General features: G+C 35.1%; 1 protein-coding gene across 1 annotated transcript in view; it reads left to right on the top strand.

Moving 5' to 3' along the window:
- Positions 1-15,558, top strand: part of LOC123310726 — a 274,289-nt gene extending 258,731 nt beyond the window's left edge. The window contains exon 9 of the mRNA XM_044894357.1: positions 15,196-15,558. Within this exon, the coding sequence (XP_044750292.1) occupies positions 15,196-15,275 (80 nt within the window). The 3' untranslated portion in view covers positions 15,276-15,558. The remainder of the gene's footprint in view (positions 1-15,195) is intronic.
- The last annotated feature ends 2,470 nt before the right edge of the window (positions 15,559-18,028 follow it).

The raw sequence follows: 18,028 nt of genomic DNA, 5'->3' as shown, positions 1-18,028 counted from the left end.
TTTTCACTTAGAATCAAAATTGTAGATGTGTTTCAGTGAACTTAAAATTTTGATTCGTATTGACGTTTATGTTTTGTGTTGTAATGTCATTTCTGATTGAATTTATTTTTGGGAAATAAAATTGAATATTTTTTTCCATCCCTTAGCCGCAACCCTATCCAACTTATCTTTAGAAACTTAATCGACAAAAAATATATCAATATTTAATTTTAGAAAAACAGAGATTATGGTGGGATTCCGCGTTTTCATTTTCAGTTATTGGTTGAAAAAATAGATATTAATTTTATTTCAGGATATTCCCCTGTATATCCTGGGTCTGGCCGACCCACACCTTATGGGCACGAGCCGTCACTGACAATGATCGTTTTTTTACTATTCTGACAGGCTGTCCTAAACAATTTCCCCTATATATAGGTCTAATTTTTGGTAGAGGTACTCTACAGGGTCCAAGGTATGTCCCCTCATATTAATCTGACACGCTCGAGTAAATCCCGAATTTCCCTCTTCGGCTCCCCAACTATCAGATATCTGGGAAATTGGAGATTTTAGAATTCATCATATTTTTGCGTGCGAGGTAGTTTGGAAAATAATTAGGTATAGTAGAAATCAAAATATGTTCATTGCCCAGTGCAATTTATCGACTTGATAAGATTTTGATGATATTTCATTCTGTGAAGTTGATTATAAGTCAACTCCACTTCAGATATTTTTATTTACTCACTGGGTTGATGCCTTTCAGCAAGGAGTGTCAATGCAGGATAATTATATCAAATTCGGTTTAAGCATGAAATGCAAGACGCCACTGCTTTGCCGCCAAATGAATCATGTAGTGGACGCCATTCTATACATATCACGAGTTTTAAATAAAAGCGCGGTCGCGTAGGTATCATTGAAGGAAAGTATGTCATGTCGAATAGCTCAAACACCTGGTTTCGTTTTACAATCAACATTCGGAAAAATGAGCGGACTGCTGACCCTATATTATCCGGCTATGAGCTTATTTACAGAAATGGATTGAAAAATTATCATTCGGTATTCTAGTAGGAGAACAAATATGTTTTCCACATATGTGAAAGAGAAGTATGGTATTGACCTGTCTGGAGTAGTAATTAGAACGTTATTCTCATGCTCAATCTCATGAATTGTGACAGTATTCCATAATATAGTTTTGTTTGGTTTGAGCAACTGCTTATACTGAACACTAAGCTGATTACATCAAAAAGGATCATTAGTTTTTGTTCGGTTTGTCGTCAATAGTGAAGCACTTTATTTTCTTTGTATAATCATGGTGAACCCATTTTTCAAAAAACCATTTTTTTCATGCCTCACTGCCAAACTGCTGTAATGTTTCCCTGTGGAAAGTTCCCTCGAAAATACACTATTTATTAGCATTATCCTTCGTATTGAGCGAGTTACGAAAAATAGTGTTTTCAAAAGTGTTTCACACAATATTATTTCTGATTTTGAATAAAATGTGATTATGTATTTGTATTCAAATTAAAAGTACCAAACATTTCGATACAAACGTCCTTCGCAGATTCATTTTAAACTGCTTTGGAAGCAAGTGTCATTTCATCAAAAGTTTGGAAATATTGACGTTTCAAAACATCAATGAATTTTAAAAAGTTTCGCTTTATAACTTTATATATCAAAATTAGAAAGATAACTTATCAACATTACCATACTTTCAAGTGATGTGGAATATTGTTTCCATCTCAAAAATCTAATATACAATTCATTATATTCACTATACTATGGAGTATGGTGAATATTTTAGGTTGTCTGGAAAGTATAGACCAATTGGCGCAATAATATTTTCAATTCTAGATAGTACAGAAAATAAATGAATGAGTACCTCCTACAAGTTTACAACAGATACCTCGTCTTTTTATTTCTGAATACATTATAGTTTCGAATATTCCTATGAATGTAGTATTCATACCTACTAATTCACATGGTGATTCTAACATTTCAAGTGTCTGAAGAAAGTAAATAGTCGAACCACATAATGACCATAAAATTCATGCTTCAGAGGTAATTCCATACATATATGTATTTCTTTTGTGATTGAAATATTGTTAAATTAATGGAAGAACGATTTTTATCAGCGAAGCATCCAGTCAGTGCAATAAACTCTAATAGAATCGAATAACGAAAATATCATTCTTAAATAAGAAATTTTTGTTAACTATGTTACACTTCACATCTTTCATCGAATTTAAGGTAAACTGTTACTACCAAATCTATTCTACTACTAATATATTCTGATGCTGATGAAGCATTCTAATTGCGACTTGAAATCAAACCTATATACGAATCAAAGAGATACTTAGAAAATAATGATAAGAAAAAACCGAGTTGCAAATATTTATGTGCATACCACTAAACGATGTTTATCAAATACAACTTTCTGTAATGTAATGAATATATACCGACATTATGACATTAAATATAGGAATCTGTGGAAAATTTTATTAATATATAGGGACCCAGAATTAAAAGTAAATATACTTTGTGGCAACAGTTTTGTTGTCTTCAATGATTATTGAAGAAAGAAAACTAACCTACCTCAAATTATACTACGCAAGTTGTGGCGTATGTAGTTAAACCTACTCATCCCAATGGTTGATAATTCAATTTAAATTGAAACCGCAGATAGATACTGGTTGATTGTAAATATGTATTTCATGCAAGATTCCAATTCCGAAGTTTAATGAATGAAAATCATAACAATTTGGACAGGATTTCAGGGATCATGAGATCATTCTAATATTGCGGTTCTATTCTATTTTGATAGAAAATAAAATTATTTCAAAAATTCCCAGGCAGATAAATGTTACCTTCTTCCTTTTTTGTATCTGCAGGCTCTCTTCGTTGACTAAAAAGAAAAAAATGAATGAAAATAAAAGAAATGAAAATCTAATTACAATTAACACTGAAAACAAAAACGTTTTGTAATTTTCTATGTATGTGTTTTATGGATAATTCCTACAATAGTTTAAAATGTAATTTTTTTCTTGTTTCTTTTCTTTAAATGGCAAACTTATGTTCTTATGCAGTTCATTGTTTGTTTTTTTCTCTATTCTAAAATCGATTTGTTCGGATCTCACCGGGAAATTGCTGCATTTCTTTCATTTTCTACGTTCCTGGCTGCATCTGTATGTGTGGTCTTCCACCCCGCTGATAAACATTATTGTTACTCGGAAATTCTATCTATTGATAATTTTATAAGCGATTCTAGATGGGTTCATTGTTACCAGTGTTTATATCCTCCGGTTCAATATATTTAGAATGCTAATTGCATTATGCAGAAAACAATAATAAATCATCGGAAATGATAAATACGTCAAAGACGAAGATGGAGAAGAATGAGTAACGAATGACTTAGATCCTTCAGTTCGTTCAACAAGGAGTATAAAGGCGATGAATCAGCTTCGAAAGGTTTAAGAAAATTCAGCTCAAAAATAAGCGATAATCGACTTAGTGGAGTGAATAAAATGAGTGCTTCCTTAAACCTATATTTTGTAATTAATTCTTTGGCTGCATATCACTATCAAGTATCAGTAGATTCATTTCGTCCTTTGCAAAGACCGTTATTTCTAAATTCTAGTTCACATTAATTCGATTTCCTTTGCTTTTCTCTTAGCGTCATAGCCGTCAGAGTTTATTTAAGACTAACAACCACCACCCACAAGGGTCATTTATAACGTAGGATTTTGTAGAGCGTGACTGGATAAATCATGTATCGATAAATCATGTAGGTTCAAATCTGTGGTCTATATAACACTTGGTTGACTCAATGTTAGCTTGATGCCTACCACTGAGTATTAAACCTCAGTACTCAGTGTGCCTACTCAAAAAAATACACATTTATCTGCATTTGAAGCATTTTGAGCCATGAATTTCCACTGGAAATAATGGACACTGCTGCATAATTCTTACTTCATTGAATTCATCATAAATCTCTGAAATCGTGAAAATTTCGAGCTTAAATATGGAAATTGATATATTCATACGCACCGAATGAACGTTTTTGAAATTACAACTTATCAATCTTTCATTATTGAGACTTAATTCCAATTGAATAATTTTCGATTATAGATTTCTGAATTTCATATTATTTTTCATAAGACGCTTCTTCGAAACTGTCTCAGGTAATGAAACTGAAAATAGTTTGAAAAATTGAATCGAAAATAATAAACATCTGTATAATATTCGTAACTCTGTAGTTTTCCTCAAACTATGTATATACTTTTCCACCATAGAAATCGATTCCACATTTTCCCTAATACATAAAAATAATCAATGAGTCATGCATCACTATCACGCTTTGACCATCGAAGTAAATGAGGGGATTAAAGAGGGTTGTAATCCCTTATTCTATAACATATTATTGAGAAGATACGCAAGCTCTTCATGCTGTCATTTTCGATAAATAAAAGTGTGACCAGGTGTTCAATACATACATTAAGCACTAAGGGTTCAGGCCCATTTAATTTGGCTGTATGACCAAATAATTTCTCCATCATTTCCAAAAAAATCGATTACCTTTTTGAAAGGGAAGGAATATTCAAGGTGCGTGACTTTTTCGCAATGATAATTCTTTTTTTTTTTTTTTTGGTGTAGCAGGGGGAAAATCTGCAAACAGACGAACACACCCTCTGCTGAGGGGGAACAGTGTGGGGATTCTCACTCTGAGCTCGAGACCCACTAAAAACCCTTAACTGCTTCTTCATAGGTTCCGGGCATTTTGCCTATTAACCAGTTGACTCTTATGGTTTCTGGACTCTCACACGATCATAGTCGTGTTGATAGTTGTATGCTGCCTATAGCTTTTATAGGTTAAGCTCTTCTTTGGTTACATTTAAATCCTTAACTGATCTCTCGGTCTTCGGTGGTAGGTTCTTGACCTTCTAGCTTCTTCTGTTGGATCGTAGTCGACTAATCTTCGTAGTTCCTCATTTGGATGTTGTTTGGCTTTGTCGAATATCCTTTCCGCCTTTCTCTTCATAAATTCTGTAACTGGTTCCCATTCCAAGTCCTTGTAGATTTGTTTGTTCCTAACAAACCAGGGTACGTCCATCGCCATTCTAAGGAGTTTATTCTCAGTGGCCTGTATTCTCTTGATGTGGGTCTTGGCTGCGAAGCCCCATGCCGCCGATCCATATGTGAGTTGTGGTCGCGCAATAGTTTTAATCATCGTCAACTTGATGTTCTTATTCATATGACTTCTTCTGCCTATGAGTGGATAAAGTTTACTCATTGCGGCTTTTGTTTTATCAACAGCACATTTGATGTGGTTTTTCCATGTAAGTCCTCTGTCAAGCGTCACTCCTAGGTATGTTGCTTCATTTTTCCATTCAACCTCTTGTCCATCAACTTCAAGGTTTTCTTCCATCCTCAATCTTCTCTTTTGCAGTAATATTGCTTGAGTCTTTCTTCCATTGATTTGGATTTTCCATTTGATGCACCATTTGAGTAATTCATCTATGGCTTCCTGCAGTCTCCGGTGTATGATCTCTGGGCGTCGATGTCTGAACGCTATTCCTGTGTCATCTGCGTACAAGGTGAGCATATTCCTAGCATTCTTCGGGATATCATAAACGTATATTACGTAAAGCAGAGGTCCAAGTACCGATCCTTGAGGCACTCCCGCTTCCAATTGTCTGGTTTGAGAGGTTGCTCCATCTATCTTCACATAAAAGTTTCTATTCCTCAGATAATTCCTTATAATCTTGCATAGCTTGGTCGAATATCCTGCTCTTTTCATCTTGTAGATTAGGCCTTCGTGCCATACTCTATCAAAAGCTCTCTCGATATCCATCAGAACTAATCCTGTGGCCTGTTTGGTCTGCATTCCTTCGGTGACGTATTCTATGAGCCGTAGTAATTGGAGTTCAGTCGAGTGTTCTCGTCGAAATCCAAATTGTTCGGGTGGGATTATCTTCAACATTTCTGTTTCCTCATTCAGCCTTTTGGCGATAACCCTCTCGACGACTTTTCCTAGTGCTGATAGTAGGCTGATTGGTCTATAATTTTGAGGAAATTTCCGTTCCTTTCCAGGCTTGTTGAAAACTATCATTTCTGCAGTTTTCCATCTCTTTGGGTAGTATTCGGTCCTCATCACTCCGTTTGTTATATTCGTCAAGGCTGCTATTCCTTTTCTAGGCAATTTCTTCAACATATAATTCGTTATCCTATCTTCTCCCGGTGCTTTCCGGTTTTTCAGTTTCATTATGATCTCTTTGATTTCTGTTGGTGAAGCCGGTTTTGGAATGATTTCGGTTTCCGGTGGTTCCATCATCAGTTCTTCGTTTGCCTCCACTTCTTCTTCTAGATCTTCATTGTCATCATCATTTCTGTAATTTATTCTGGCTTCTCTCTCAATTGTGTCGGCAAGTGCTTCGGCTTTTTCAAGTCTCGTATATACCATTCCGTTTGCTCCATGCAGTGGAGGTATAACTGTCTGTTCTCGTCGTAAGCGTTTTTGCATTTTCCAAGCCGAGTGATCTATTGTATTCAGTTCCCTTAATCTCTGGTGCCATCTGTTATTACGCAGTTCTGTTAAAGCATTTTTCAATATCTGACTATGCTTATTCAGTTTCTTCTTGTCTTCTTCTCTTTTTGTTGTTCTGTAGATTTTCCTGAGTCTTCTGTTCTTTTTTATAAGTTCCTTTATATCCCTTGGCGTATCTCCATGTGAATGTTTCGGAATTGGTTTCCTTATTCTCTTGGTGCTTTCTTCATAGGCTTCTTTTATATGATTTTCCAATTTTTCAACTGCTTCATCTAATTCATCCTGGGTGTTTATTTGGGGAATTTCCCTGATTTTCTCCTGAAGTAAATTCTTATATTTCTCCCAGTCTGTGCGTTCCTTGGTTTGTGTCTCTTCTTCGTTTCTTGGGCCATGTCCCACTATGAATTCTATGGGATTGTGGTCTGAAGTTCCGTCTTCTATTGTATCAATGCTGATTTCTTCAGTGATGTCTTTCATTACGACAATGTCCAGTACATCGGGTAGTCCATTTACTCTTGGTATGTAGGTCGGTATATCAGGTCCTATCACAACTGCATTAAGTTTTTCAGCATAAATCTTCAGTCTTCTCCCGTTTGTATTTTCCACCCTACTGTTCCATTCCTGCGATTTGCAGTTAAGATCACCAATTATGATTTTCGGGTGTCTTCCTTCTAGTAGCATTTTTAGATCCTCTTCCAGCATGTCCTTATCCGGTGATTTATAAGTTGAAATAATCTTCACTTGCCCTCGATTAGTATTCACAATAATCGATATTGCTTCTACTTCTTGTCCATTGAATATTTGGTCGAAATGGTGATCCATATTCTTTCTAGCCAGTATAGCAACGCCACCTGTGCTGTTAGGTCTATCATTTCTGTAAATATCGTAATTGGGAAATGCTATCCGAACGTTGGGGTTAAGTCTCGTTTCTTGAAGAGCTATGACATCCGGTCTCTTCTCTTCAATCAGTTCTTCGAATTCTGATCTGCGGGCTCTCAATCCTTCGACGTTCCAAGAGACGATTATGAGATTGTTCTTTATCGTCGTGTCAGCCATTAAATATTCTTAATAATTTGCTGCATCTTCTTCTCAATCTCTTTCTCCAGATTCTGCATCATCGTGCTGAGGAGGTTTTTCGTGAACTTATCCAGTTCCTCAGTGATTCCAGAAATTCCTTTTCTGGTTTCGGCTTTTTTGACGGTTTTTGCCTTTTCCGTCTTTTTCTCTGGTTTCTTCGTCTCTTTGACTGCTTCGGTTGCAGTTTCCTGGGGTTTCTTCACTTCCGAAGAGTTTGGGGATGGCCTCGGTGTATTTTGTGTTGGCCTCGAGCTGGTCTGGTTCGATCTTGGCGATCTCTTGGTCTTTTTAGTGACCAATTTCCATTCGCTACATCCCTTGTAGCTGGCTGGATGTCCTTGCTCTCCACAGAGAACACAAGAGGCATTTCGCTCCTCGTTCTCCCTGGTGAGCGTACACTCCTTGGAGCTGTGATTACCGGAGCATTTCACGCACCTCCATGGAAAAGTGCACTTACTTTGGGCATGTCCATATCGCTGACAGCGGTAACATTGTCCAGGCCCGGTCGTCCTTCTCTTAGGTTCAACAACACAGTTCATGTTGTAGAGCCTTCTCACCTCGAAGATACCCTTATTCTGGGTTTTAACCAGCAATAAGGGCATCGGCCTCTTAGTTATATTTGAGGTCATTCTTATGACCTCAGCATCGACGATCCCTTGATCCTTGAGGTCGTCAAGGATCGTCGGGATATCTGCATCCAGCGGTAGATATCTCACTACCGCATAGATTTTCTTTTCTTCCTCCCGTTGAAGAGTGTAAAACTCCCTATTTATTTTATGAAGGAAGTCCGTCATTCTTCTGTGGTCTTCCGCGGTTTGTGGAACGACCCTAATTCCGTCCTTCACAGTAGTCGCTCTGCTGTAATTTATTCCGTTTCGCATTAACGCGTTGGAAATTGACGTCCATTCGGACGTACCCCTCAGGGTAACTGGGGGGATTTTTTCTTTTCTCTCCACTGGAGTGGTTTTCTCTTGGGCTGGGGTTTCCAAGACTCTTTTCTTGTTTGCCTCTTCATTTGACGAGGAGCTATCCTTTCTCACTCTTTTGGCGGGTGGGGAAATTTTGGTTTGAGGGGTTTTGACCACCTCCATCTTCTGTTTTTGAACCGGTAAGTTCACTTCTTGGACATTTTTCAAAATAATGTTCTTCTTGAGTGCTTTGGAGTAAGGACTTTCCTTATTTCCCTCCTGCAACTCGAGCCTCTCCCTGAGATTTTTAATCTCAGCAACTAAGCTAGATACGCATCTATCTAACTCATTCACCCTCGCTTTCAAACTTGCGTTCTCCTCTCTCAAAATATCGTGTTCGGACACGACATTAGCGATTTCTGGCGCGTCTTCTTCCATTACGGACTCGCAGTCCGAATGGTCAGACATTTTAGAATCTAATTAATAATTACTTCGCTACTCAAAGAAATTGGAAATAAAATTTTTCAAGACAAAAGAAAAATGTATCTCATGCATAAAAACAAAACGGCTCATCAAAAATTCTCTACGCTATGAGAATAATCAGAAAGAAAGATACGAAAAATAAGCTCACCTGATGTTTTCTGCAGTACCAACGAGAAAATTCTCTGGACACTTAGGATGAACACCAACTTCGAAAATTTTAACGAATTAAAATTCCGATAACAAATAAAGAACCTACACAACTTCACAGACGGAATCAAATATTCCGTAGCTTGGTTAGTGGGCACTTTCACCTCCGCTTTCACTTTTACGGCACTGTGACTTTCTCGTCCGCTTTCTCTTTTATAGCACTAGGAGCACTGTAGCACGTCTTCTCCTGTCAAGCGATTGACTCGGAATGGTGATAATTCACTACAAGGGGAATATAATTTATAGCAATGCAAAGAAGGAGTTTAACTGGCCATCTAAACGATACGAGGAATTTCATTGGTTTTATTCATTTTTCATCATCTCATATCTATATTGAGGTTTTTTTCTACTCAATTTTCCCAGATTCAAACCACAAAACTGACATAAATGAAATTGGGAACACAATCTATGGTTACAAGGGGTAGGAAAAGCCACCTTAAAAATTCGTTTCGCAAGAAACTTTTTTCCTTATTCATATTATACCATTGAAAAACTAATTTTTGATAGCTTGATTCATTTCGAACGAATAAGGTCTCTTGTGATTTCTTGCTAAAATTTACGGTTTTTGAAAAAAAACAATCAACAGATAGGTAGCGTGAGTCGTATAAGCTGAAATTATAACTTAAATTTACTTATTAGGCATCATGCTGACATTATAGAGGAGTACCACTAATTAATTTTTTTTATTGCCTTGTCGTTCTAATAGAATGTTTGCTCGATTTAATTTCTGTCAGTTTTTTAAGAAAAATATTAAAAGTTGCTTTCCAGATGCCATCTTTGGCTGTATCTAAAAAGGGGCTGCTTAAACAAACAAAATTCATATGGAATCACCCCTCAAATTTTTCGCAACTAATCTGTGCCTTATACAATTGTCAGTATACGAGACGCATATCCCTTAATATAGGGATATATGAAACACTATTATTTGACAGAAGAAATGCAGTAAAACGTTGGTCGTTTATCATGGAAATCTCGCAAACTGTTGAAAATTGTGTTATCGACTAAAATAAAAAACATTCTACTATAACAGGTCAGTTCTTTGAGAGTTTTTATTTTTCTTTGTTTCATTTTTACAGATGAATGAAACGTTTTTTCATATAATTGGCTGCATCTAGCGCCCTTTATTATATGATATGATATGATATCATATGATATTAAATGATCTTAATTTTAGCAGTCTAATTTTTGTTAAAAATTTTCACACATTTTATTTTTCAATGAAGCAATATTTGTAAAAGGCTATTTCAAATCAATCGTAGTATCTACACTATCTACAGTTCCTAGATTTCCTTTCCGTTTTCAATCACCCTGCATAAAAACAAAACGGAATAGACTAGAACTCCACAGTTCATTGTTAGGTTAAGAATCAACAGTGACAAAGACTATAAAAACAAAACTGGTTCTCCGAACTAAGATCTTTAAAAGGTCTTATGATGAAAGGTACCTCCTTGTAGAATCAAGAAAATGATTATAATAATGGAACAACTATTTATATTGAAACACAACAACTGGAAACTCATTGTGAAGAAATAACAGAAAAATTCCAACAAAGTTGGGGTTCCTGTGAAGATGTCCAAAAGTTGGGGATTGAAATAAATCTAATCGAGCCAATTCGTCCAGAGCTATTAGGACGATTGTGGGCGATAAAACAAGCCGGAGACAAACCCGATAAAAACTACAGAAATCGCCGCTTTCCAAACGATAAGTAACAGCGATAACAACTGCAACAACTGATCGATAAGTCAGTGAACCGCCGCGGTAGCCTTATCTGAATTTTTCTGCAATACAAAGGGAACATATCAGACTGCGGGCAAGTTATCCCCGATCCCGGATAGAAGGTTCAGAAAGGAGCCTGTGCCTAGCCTGGATCAATATAGAAAGGGAGAGTCTGGGACAACGTGGCTGGTAGGCGCGACCAGTCAGCTGTTCGCTACAGGGTTGGGTTGCTAATTCTAGAAATTAACGATCGGGGATGGGGTACAGAACTGAGCTGGTCTGCTGTGACATGTGCCATGTGCCCTTGTGGACAGGCTGAATAAACAAACTTTTCTTCTCTTTCAGAATTCAGCCCGAAAGAAATCGTGAAATTTTGACGTCATGAGAATGAGAATAAAAACGAATATAGGCACTCATTTCAAAAATATTAGAAATATTCTCACGTAATTTAAGAATTGATGAATTGAAAAATTTACGCCAACAAAGTTCTGGAGAGTGATAGTTTTATTTTTCAAATGAAACACTCTGTATATTATTACTCAGTTTGATTATCTACTTAAACTTTATTTATTTTCCTAAATTCATTAATTTTCTAGAAATCGGCGTTACAAAAGTGAGAGAATATCAAGGAGAATGGTTTTAAATGTCCAAAGACATTTTTGCGATATTGTCAGTTAGTAAATTGGAGTCATTTTCGACACTTCTTGAAAATTAGAGCCACGTTTTCGTTGAAAGTTAATATATTAAATTGCTTCCTGAAATTTATTTTGTTTTCAGTAACTGATCAAAATATCATATCTAGAATAATGGGTAGGGCTGATAAAAAATTTTCAAGTTGAATCGACAATCAAAATAAGTATTAATATATCTACAGGTGTTACATTCCGATAAAAATAACTATTACTTCTCCACAACATTGTGGGTGACCCTGCATATTTCAATTTATGACAAATATGGAGATTTTTAACAGTCCTAAAACTAGAAACTATTTGTATTTGTTTTGCCATATTGTATTGATAAGAATCGATTCATTATTGTTGTGTTTTCCTCCAGTTCACTTGTGAAAGTTAAAATCGATTCAAATATATGTACCATCAATATATCGGTATATTTCCTAATCTTCATTTAATTTCTTGAAAGAAAGCAAACGCTTCAATGCTGTTGAAATGTGTATGGGCTCTAATGATAAAAGGAAGAAATTATACTTTGAAACAATGAAATTGAAGAAAAGAATTGAAGATTGGTACAGATGAATCGAATAAAGTGTTCTAGGTATAAAATTCTCATTACAAAACCGAAAATCTAAATGCACGCCTCTACTGTTGACCAGTTCAAGCTTCATCCTAATCTTAGAATCCTTCGAAAACGCATTTTTGAAATGTTCGTTAAATTGCATTCCTTCACATATCTTATCTCCGCGTTGTACCCAACACGACTTATTACCTTTCAATTCTTGTTGATATATTCCAACTTAACGACGCAGTCTTCCTTTCTTTCGTTTTTCCGGAGGCTATTCCTCCTTTATTATCGTTCCTCAATAATCGGTTTTATCCGAAGCTGTCTCCTGAACGATGAACTGCAGCTTTCATATCTGAGCTGCTAGTGACCGCACTGGTGTCGCTTATCATTTCATTTCCTCTTCCGTTTTCTTTGTTATATCCACAACATCGTTGTTATCTGCCAGAGATTTCGCCAGCTAACAGTCGTAGGTTTTTCTGTGAAGAAACAGGAACCACGATTCGAAAATTAAAATCTGGAGTTTGTCCCACGGGAATGCACCACAATATTACATCCCTAAAGGAATTCAGGGTGTAAATGAATAGAGGTAAAAAAAATGTACCTTTATTCTTTGTCAAAAAATTGTGGGGGGTCATTTCTATAACATTTTTAGTTTGAGCAGCCCCAAAGATGGCACCTGAAAAGCAATTTTTTTTCTTAGAAACCAGAAAACTGACAGTGATGATATCTTTCTATGGGAGAAAGAGCGCTCCCATTTATGGTGTTCATTCGGTCAACTTTTGGGTTTTGAAAAAAAATGAATATTGCCCTTCCAGTGCCACCTGTAGGGGGCAGTTTCTGAGCTGGTGAAAAAAAATGTATACGAAAGACCCACACTATGTTTCGACAGGAAATCACCCATTAAATTCTTCCCCTGTTAATTTTATGTATTTAAAGGTCAATAAAATACACTTTAGACGAGTTATCCGAAACTTTCGTAGGGTAGAAATTGAATAATTATTCGATAATTCTTCAAAAACATGAAATACTGTGTGTCATTGACCACAAAATAAAAAATAAAAAAAGTTCATTCAATAAGTCATACCATATACTTAATAATATCACCAAAGATTTGATAAAGAAGGTTTATTCACTTCTAGCTCAAAAAATTAGGGTTGCCACTCAAATAAACTCAACTACCATTTGAATTTTGCGCATTCATTATTACTCACTCTGTATCATAGGTGCAGGTCGAGTCAGAATTAAATCGACCAACTTGGTAGGAATTCAGATTTCCTGATTTTGAGCTAATTTCTTGTAGTTTTCTAATAATGCAAGTTTGGAACTAGGTACCATTGAATATTTCAAGCAGATTCAAATCTTGCCCATTTCTTGAAACTTTAATATAATAAAATATGAAGGAAGGATCGGAAAATAATGAAGCAATATCTAGGATGTATTGTTCATCTATGTGTAGGATTCACCAAAATTGAAGTATGACATGAAATTCAACGGAAATTTTAACTTCATCAATATTTTCGGTGTTCCCAACTTCGAACAGAGAAGAATAAACAGCTAACGAACATAACCATTGTCATTTTGCCATCCCGAGGAAGATTTATGCAACATTCCGCTGTAATAAGTATGCGCATAATATAATTTTACTCATATAATAAAGCAATAAACTTTGAATTTATTGTGGCTGTTTAGCTGCAGTCTCAGTGTTCAAGTTTCTATCTTCGAATTTTACAACAAAGCTCAGGATATGACCTTTAAAGATCATTAAAATAATCAATATTCCTTCAGCAGCGCTCACGATGAAGCATTTTTAAACCTTCGATTTGGCCTTCTTGATTTAACGATAATCACAACATGTTTCATATGGAATCATTCGATTTTAACTTCGTCGAGTTACTTTGAAATTTCTTTTAAGCATGAATATCTACAATCTACAGTTATCGTCCTGTTGCTATGCAAGTGATGGTCGGAAACTCTGGGGTTGTTAGTGTTATGTTTCAAACGCCCCACACAAAGGGCGAGTGAGAATGCACACAACACACTTTTGTGGAATGAATATATTTGAATAAAAATGTATACGTTGGCATCAACACTCCTTAATTTATGCTAAGTCATAAATTTTTCGATGACAACCATTTCCTTTCTAATACTTCGATGGTAGTACTGTCGCAGCAAAAATATACTGTGCATGGTACTGTCGAACAGTGTGTTTGTTGGTTGTTTCTTTCCAACATACATATGATGTAGAATCTTCATCTAATATATGAGAAACAAACTAAAGGATCAGTATGAAAATTTACCGGCTTCAATTTTTTGAGTTTTTCAAAATGAATCGAGTGAGCATGTGTTTAGAATAAACTTTATTCTCAATCCACATCCATCTAGTATTATCTGCTACATCAGATCAATAATTCATTGAGTTACCAATAAGTAATTTGGCAGTAAAAAGCGATGAGGAATATATTTTCAATAAAAAAGACAAAATATTGATAATATTTTCCTAGCACTTACGAGAATCAGACTAATGATTTTAGTTAATAATTTTTCCAAATGCTTCTTCATGTGCGAATCTTTATGAATTGAAATCCTTCGAAATTCACATTTTTCAAGGTAGATTGAGAAATATTGTACCTGGTTGGTACAACTAGGAAGCATCGAAAGATTTAACTAATTTTATACTTGGGCTTACTTTCAATAGGTAGGCAAGGAAAGGTATTTTCAACTTTATTCACTATAATATATGCCTCAATGCAATTTTGAATATGTTGGTGAAAATCATAGGTAATCAAGTCTTGGTCTTTAATGAATCTCTTAACTTCTATTTCTGACACATGCATAAGCTTTTCACGAAAGTGGCTAGATGCCAAAGATATTTCAGGTATGCAACGAACTAATTTGAGTAGTTCGACTTCGAATCTGATATTCGTAGAATAATTTGCTATATGAAAGGAGATTTCGAATAAAAAAATAATAAATGCACCTACTATATCTTGAATTTCTTAACGAACTCCTTCGTATTAATCGTTCTTAAAATGATTTTTTATTTTCCAGGTGAAGAGGTCCAAAAGAAGAAAGGATTCTTCAAGAACCTCTGGAAGAAATCTCGGCATTACTCACTAGAGCAGCAATAAATAGACCACTTCAAAAATAGATTAATTTTTGTGTACATTTTATATAACAAATCTAACCTAATAGAACTAAAATTTGTATGTTTAACACAGCACTTCACAGACTCTAATAAGATATGTAGATATTTTAACTACCCCATTTGTTAATTTGTAAACACGCAACTGATATTCCGTTGAATTTTTTATGGATATAATATATATCTATCGTTTGTAAAATTGTACATTTTTATTTATGTCTCAATTTTCTATATGTGTGTTTATGATTCAATAAATTGTATTGGATAAATATTTTTATCACAAATCTAATCCTTATTGAAATATTTTCAATGACAGTGAAACCACAATTTCTGTTTATTGACACAATTCTCCAAAACAGCAAAATTATTAATCTGAAAGGATGAAATCTATATAAATTCTCACCTTTTTCTGAATTTTATTTCATCACCACGCTTGAATTGTCATTGTGTGGTACTTTTTCAGGAAATTCTGAGGCATTATGTCGAACGGTAAGTATAGATCATTTTTTTTAAATCTCCGATTGATCAAAGGAAAACTAGAGAATTCAAATAGAAACCACAACATTATGAGAATAAGCATGGGGAGTAAAAGAAAAGTTTGAAGTCATCTTCCTACCACAGAAATCGTCTTTTTTTAATTTTCATTTTCATGATTCAAAAATGTTCAATTCAAGTTTTTGTCCAATTAGTGTACTGATAGGTATTACTACCATAAGGTCGAATTTCGAAGTGAATTGATCAATCTTAAGGAATCAGGTTTGCGCTGAGGTCGTTGACTTGGCAACTTGGTCCAGCAGAATCGACTTCAGTAAATACGACGGTAACAATGACCTCAATTCTTAGGAAGATCTTCGTAGGAAAGATTGAATTTCTTTCTAGAAGACATCATTGAACTTGAAAACTATAAGAAATTGCTGAACAAATTATTCATTCAAAACTTTATTCGGACTTATTCATTCTCTCTAACTTACAATCTTAGAATTCAAAATCTCTTCATCATCGAGTCATTTTAATTCCATGAATGCTAACTTCTCTCTATTTCTGTAAAACAATGAACAGTGGACGCATAAAATCACGTAGAGACAGACCAACGCGAAGAAATGTGGAAGGAAAACAGTGAATATGACTCATCTATCAAACATAATATATTTTATCATTCCTATAATGGATGATGTACGATTTGTACGAAAGCTTTCAAGGGCCACCGCCTTTTTTTTGACTTCAAAGTGGGAATTTTCGAGTTTTCGACTACAATCTGGGAATTTAATTTTTACGACTTCATCCACTAAACTCGGAATTTCACAACGGAATTCGTCACATTCAACCATTCCATCCCTATAATAAATATGGGTTGATAAAAAATTCATCAATACAGAATGGCAATACCCAAGATGAGAACTCTTCAAAGCGTATCATAGTTGATAGGAAAATCTGAAAAAAGTTGTTTGGAGAAATGGATATCCACTTCAACTCAAACTTGACAATCTATTGCACTGTTTCAGCAAATAATAAGGTACCTAATTCAGTAATTCCCTCGAAAATGAACAATTTCATAACTTCCATTACTCTTCTGTAATCTGATAAGTAAGTATAAAATGAAATCTTATCGTTTTATAATCGCATGAAAAAAGATACAACTCTCAATGAGTTTCAGCAGTATATGCAGATTATCCGAGGTCTACAAACATGTACGTAGCAGGAAGTATTAGGTTTAATTCAGACGTTAAGTGAATGCATTCACTCTCGTATTAACGATTATATTGAGAGTTATTTCATGAATTGGCATTCGATAATGATAAGCCTTTCAGAGTAAATTTCTCATTAAAGGTAATAAGAACAATTATCATAAATGTTTTCCCATTATATGATAATAAATATTAGCAATCCCTCAGACAATCGCACTGGTACTTAGAGTGAGTAGTATATAGATAGACTGATAAAAAAATTGAAAATTTGCTTTTTCGGTGACACCTTTATAGAGGCCTGTATTCAAGCAGGGGCTCAAAAAAAAGGTTCATATGATTCTACCCTCCTTATTTTTTATTTTTCTGGACAAGAAATCTCCCCTTAATTTATTGCGTGACTATTCATTTAAACCCTGTAGGTATAAAGGGTGTTCTACAAGCTCTATGACAAACTTTGACAGATGGTAGCTGTGCTTATTCTGCACATTTTTTTCCTATGAACATACATCCGTTTCGTTTTTGTTTAGAAGATATGAGCATTTGAAAAATTAATATTTATGTTCGAATCATAATAATAAATGGAAATTTTGAGACTATAAAAATTGTTCAAAATGTTTAACTTCGGCTTGAATGCAAGCTTCAAATTGACGAACTAATGATGCCCTTACTCGGCGGATCACATCGTTTCGTATTCGTATTTGGTTCGCTGCATCTTGAATTCTATCAAGTAATTGTTGATGAGATTGGATTTCAACATGATAAACAAGCTGCTTCCTATGTCCCCATAAATAAAAATCTAGGGGATTTAGATCAGGCGAACGAGGTGGCCATGCATTGGTCCTCCTTGACCTATCCATTTATTCAGTCAACTGACTACTTGTCTTCCTCTATTTGGTAGTGCACCATCGTGCTGATACCACATATTTCAAACAATGTTGAGCTCTAATAAGTCATCAATGAAGTCAAAAACGTTGTGCTCCAAAAAATTGCATTCAAACGATAAATTTATAACATGCACTGGCATCAAATCATTTTTTAGAATCCCACCCCAAAC

The sequence above is a fragment of the Coccinella septempunctata genome, chromosome 4, assembly GCF_907165205.1.
Source record: "Coccinella septempunctata chromosome 4, icCocSept1.1, whole genome shotgun sequence".
NCBI lineage: Eukaryota > Metazoa > Arthropoda > Insecta > Coleoptera > Coccinellidae > Coccinella > Coccinella septempunctata.
This window is presented reverse-complemented; position numbering and strand designations above follow the sequence as displayed.